The sequence below is a fragment of the Triticum dicoccoides genome, chromosome 3A (genome assembly GCF_002162155.2).
Source record: "Triticum dicoccoides isolate Atlit2015 ecotype Zavitan chromosome 3A, WEW_v2.0, whole genome shotgun sequence".
NCBI classification, from domain to species: Eukaryota; Viridiplantae; Streptophyta; class Magnoliopsida; order Poales; family Poaceae; genus Triticum; species Triticum dicoccoides.
The window spans coordinates 231,184,951-231,190,039 of record NC_041384.1 but is presented as its reverse complement, the minus strand read 5'-3'; the positions used below and the strand labels follow the sequence as shown (position 1 = coordinate 231,190,039).

At 47.6% G+C, this 5,089-nt stretch overlaps 1 protein-coding gene across 1 annotated transcript; it reads left to right on the top strand.

Moving 5' to 3' along the window:
- The first annotated feature begins 484 nt into the window (after positions 1–484).
- On the top strand, positions 485–2,548 carry LOC119267977. Its single transcript, XM_037549445.1, has 3 exons — positions 485–755; positions 857–909; positions 2,269–2,548. The coding sequence occupies exons 1-3, from the start codon at positions 665–667 to the stop codon at positions 2,386–2,388; spliced, it is 264 nt and encodes an 87-aa protein (XP_037405342.1). The 5' UTR covers positions 485–664; the 3' UTR covers positions 2,389–2,548.
- The last annotated feature ends 2,541 nt before the right edge of the window (positions 2,549–5,089 follow it).

Below are 5,089 nucleotides of genomic sequence, written 5' to 3'. Positions count from 1 at the left end.
GAGATCACGGAGGTAGCTTGGGGGGGAGATAAATAAGTGGAGAGAAGGAAGGGGAATACTACCTGCATGTAGGCGGCGGAGCCCTCGCGGCTAAGTGTGAGGAATCACTGTTGTGCCTGTCGCAGAAGATGAGTCACGGCGGCGCCGGAGGTTGGGGATTGCTTCCTGCGGCGGCTCATGGTGGCACCTTGGAGGGAAAGACGCGAAGCCTGCTGGGTGGCGATTGGCAATCGCGACGACGAGTTGGCATAGTCACGAGGCGGCGCGAGGGAGGAGGCGGGATGCACAACGGCGGTGGTTAGTGGAGGAAGAAGGTCGTGCTGCTCGGGAGTGGATAAGATTTTCCTTTTTTTTAGTGGAGAGATGGACCGAGCATGTGAGGTCGCTGTCCATTGTCGCACAGCGCGGCCGCTCGGTCTCGCGAAATAGTGCGCGTGCACTCTTAAGATTTTAGGGGAAAAAATAGAAACAACTAGACCTCCATCTGGGCTTCGTCATAGAAAGGGCCTCCAACTGAGCTACCTCCCCAGCCAAGCCGAAACCCTAGGCAAGCACGCAGCCGCCGCGTATCCCCGACCGCCATAGCCGCGGCTCTACGTTTCAGCCGAAATCCGGTAATCCCCGTCCAGAACACCAGAACCCGCGGATCGAAGAGGCGGAGAAGATGACGCAGAAGCAGACCATGTTCAAGGGGCAGACCAAGAAGAAGTCCATCCCTCCCAGCCGCCATGGCAAGGCGCCCCACATCCGCAAAGGTTTGTGCCCCAGCCGACTGCTTTTGCTTTTCTGCTTCGTTGATGGTGCCGTATGCTTGCTCGCTTGTTTGTTTGATTGGCTGGTTGATGGATTCCTGTAGGGAAGAGGGCCGTGAAGCCGACCAAGTGCACCAAGGACATGGACGCCGACAAGGTATGTTATAGCTTGTAAATTTATCGCCCTATCTGTCAGGAGTCAGGATGCGCCGTCTTCCGTTAGGAAAATCAACATTGGTTGTTGTAATTGGGTTGCACCAGAGGCGATTGTGTAGGAGAGGCTGCCACGAATGCCAATCTGAACTGACTGTTTCTGAATTTGTTTGCCAACACCTCTAATATATCTTACATCTTACTAGCTGTTGTGTTTTAGTTGATGGTTCAGGATGCCTCCAAATTAATGTATTACCTGTCTCCTGTAACACCTGATGTGGAATTTGAGAACTGTGATGCTTGTCGACATTCTACATATCTGCCTAGCTCTGGTTTAATCCATAAATTCATACTACTTGCCATTTTAGCTTCATTGGGTTTCCCAATTTCCATTTATCACAACAAGACTGGTATTTCATTTGACCATGTAAAGTTTGTAGCGTCATACTGTTACGAATCTTGATTCGCGATGAGATAAGTTGGGTGGGGTAAAGGTCTGTAGACTGGGATATTGCACTCGCCCCCAACAATCTAGCGACAGGGCTCGTCCTTGGCCAGTGTCTGAGGCTCAGAGAACTTTTGTTTATTTCTTTGCTTGTTTAAACTTGTTACTACATGATAGTCCTTTATATAGGACGAAACTTGATTCACAAGTACGATCCAGATTCATACTCGCAATAATCCAGCATGAAAACTGGATGATAATTGGCCTGTGTGTGTAGAAGACAATATTTTGAACTACCGATACTTAGGTTGAAATTTATTTAGCATGATTCTGTATGCTTTCTTTGTGTTGTGAGCTCCAAAAAATCAGTGTAATATCAGTAACCCCTTTCATCAGTGCAAGAAAGGCGTTAGATGTATAGAGTTTACCCATTCTACAGTGATCATCATTGTTGTATCTATTGTCGAAGACACCCATATACACGCAGACATAAATCTTAGGACCCATTTATATATTTCGCGATGGTTGTTTTGGTGGCGTTTTTCATTGTAGCCATAAAGTTAGTTTGTCTCTTTATTTCTGTACAGTCTATCTGTGTTCTTTATCACAGAGTGTGCACACCATGGTAACATCATTTTTTCTCTCATTTCCTTTGTAAGCCGTACTACAATACTTTCCATCCAATATGACCAATAGCGCGATCCTTTGACATTTGAGTTTAACAGTAATGCTGTGAATCAACTAGTGGGCAATAACATACTGTGAACCAACTAGTTTGCAATCAAGAAAAAAAGATCAGGCCTTTGAATTTATCATAACTTCTAATTTAAAACATCATATTTGTTTAATGATCTTGTAATGTGGTTCGTATATTGATTTTGTTTTTGCTAACAATCAATACAATCTATGAATTTTCAGGACCTCACAAAGTTCATCAACCACGCGAACGAAATAAAAGCTGCAAATAAGGCTAGCAAAGAAGGTGGTGACCTCAGCATAGTGAAGTCCGACGCGGATACTTCCAACTCGAAGCAGTAGGCTGGAGGCTTATGCTGCTTACTGTGATGCACACTACAAGATCAGTGTGTGAAATGATCCATATATCATGTTTTCATGAAGAGAGTATGTTTCGTTCACTCTACATTGTAATCTGTAACCAGTTTTGTGAAATCAAATTTTGTTCTGTGAATCTCTTTTCGGGATGCTAAAAGGCTAGATTATCTGTAGCCTCCCCAAAAACCTTCTCCGATGTCACTTTTGCGAGTTACCACAACTCTCTAGCCCGTCTCTCAAAATTGTATAACTTCCAAATCTTGCTTGGGATCTTGGTGGGAGTAAACTTCCTTTCATAAACTGCCGCCAAAGACCAAAGAGGAAAGAAATTATATGAGACCAGGTCTTACGGTTAGCAGGTGAGACCCACCCTGATGGATGACACGTGACATTCATAAATCTTAAAGCATCTAATTTCTCTCCCTGATTTTAAGTAAGGGGTGGGGTAAATGTTTTGTGATTTGTAAATGCCACGTGTCATTCATCAGAATGGGTCTCGCGTGAGACTTGGTTTCATAAAATTCTTTTCCGACCAAAGACATCTGCATCACTGCTGGTTCACCGCCTTGAGACGATTCTTAAGCTGAGTCGCCCTTGCTTTCCTCCTTGGCTCCTTCGGTCCAAGAGCTTGTAGTCGTATCAGTACTCTCCCTGCAGCCAATGCGCCCGTGTCGTCCGGTCATCGCTTTTCTGCACCATGAGCTCTCCGCCTACAGAGTCTCGGCCTTTTCTGCACTGTAAGAGCAATTCCAATGAGGCGATCGTCGTCCATTTTTTATCTATTTTAATCGGACGTCGGACCTGACGGCGATTTCATCCGTTTTTTACTCGTTTGGGTTGGTCGTCCACCCGGCGTCCGCCCTATTTTAGATATGGGTCGGCAGCGCGCCCAACGCACCGACCCATATGTGCCGGCTGGCCGCCTTATTTTACATGGATGAATTGCATTCAAACATATTGTTAAATAGCATAGTTTAAACCGAATAAAATAATATAGTTTATGAGCCGAATACAAATAAAAATATTTCACATAGTTTTACAAATGAATAAAAGAAAATACATCTATTGGTTGCTAACATGAGCCCACATATGTTTAATCAAATCATTTTGCAGTTGCACATGAGTTTCTCAATCACGCATGTCATGATGAAATTAGGTAAACTGTTCAAACGTTGCCGCTCCTCCATGCTCAAGCACAACATTCTCACCCTGAAACTGAAACCCTTGATCGTACAGGCGTTCCGGGCGCTCGTCTTCTACGATCATATTGTGCATGATCACACAAGCAGTCATCATCTCCCACGGTTTCTGCGTGCTCCGGGTATTAGCAGGATACCGAACGATGCCCCATCGAGATTGCAGAACACCAAAGGCACGCTCGACATCCTTCCTAGCACTCTCTTGCTCTTGGGCAAATCTTTTCCTCTTCTTTCCGACATGATTGGGTATTGTTTTGACAATAGTGGTCCATTGAGGATAGATATCGTCACCCAGGTAGTATCCTTTGTCGTAGTTGTGGCCATTGACAGTAAAGTTCACCGGTGGGTTGTTGCCTTCGGCAAGCCTAGCAAACACCGGCGAGCGCTGAAGCATGTTGATATCATTGTGTGATCCAGCCATGCCAAAAAAAGAGTGCCAGATCCAGAGATCTTGAGACGCCGCAGCCTCTAGTATGACAGTGCAAGCCCTGACATGACCCTTATACTGCCCTTGGCAAGCAGAAGGGCAGTTCTTCCACTCCCAGTGCATGCAGTCTATACTGCCAAGCATCCTTGGGAAGCTCCTACTGGCATTCATCGCTAACAAGTGGGTTGTATCTTCAGTTGTCGGCTCTCTCAAGTACTCAGGGCCAAACATAGCAATAACAACCTTGTAGAACTTATACAGGGACTCTAGGCATGTAGACTCGCTTATACGGACGTACTCGTCAATGAGATCACCGGGCACTCCGTATGCAAGCATTCGGATGGCGGCAGTGCATTTTTGATAAGAGAAGAAACCAATCTTGCCGGCGACATCCTGTTTGCACTCGAAATAGTCATCATAGCTGACCACCCCCTCTCTAATACGGTTGAAAAGATGCCTACTCATACGAGAACGGCGGCGGAATTTTTGATGTTTGAACAAGGGGTTGTTGTATCAAAGTAGTCCTTCAAAAGAAGGAAATGTCCGCTCTCTCGGTTGCGATTCAACGCCGGAAGGTGGCCCGGAATGGAGCCACGGAACAACGGCGGCTGCCTGTTGAGGTGGTGATGGACCAACACGGCAGCCAATATCTCCTCCTCGTCGCCGGACGACGAATCGTCGGAGTCGCAAAGAAAATTGTGGAAAAAGAACTCGTCGACGGAGTCCATTTTGTACCCTGGCAAACTGTCAAACAACTTGCGGGCGTCGACGAAGGAGACGGCCGGTGAGGGGAGTCGCGTCGCGCACGGACCAGCTAGCTGCCCTGCCGGCACCCGTCGAGTGGGCCGGCGTCCGACGAGCGTGCCGGTGAGGATCTGGCCGGGGCGGCGAGGCGGCTTCTTGGTCGTGGGCGGCTGTGTGGTGGCAGTCGGCTCCTCGACGACAAGACGGCGGTGGCGGGAAACGTGGGAGTGGGCGGCGTTGCTGGGAAGATGTGGAGGCGGCGGCGGCTGGCAGAGTTACCGGCCAAAATGGGCGGCGGCGGCGACGACGAAGGAGG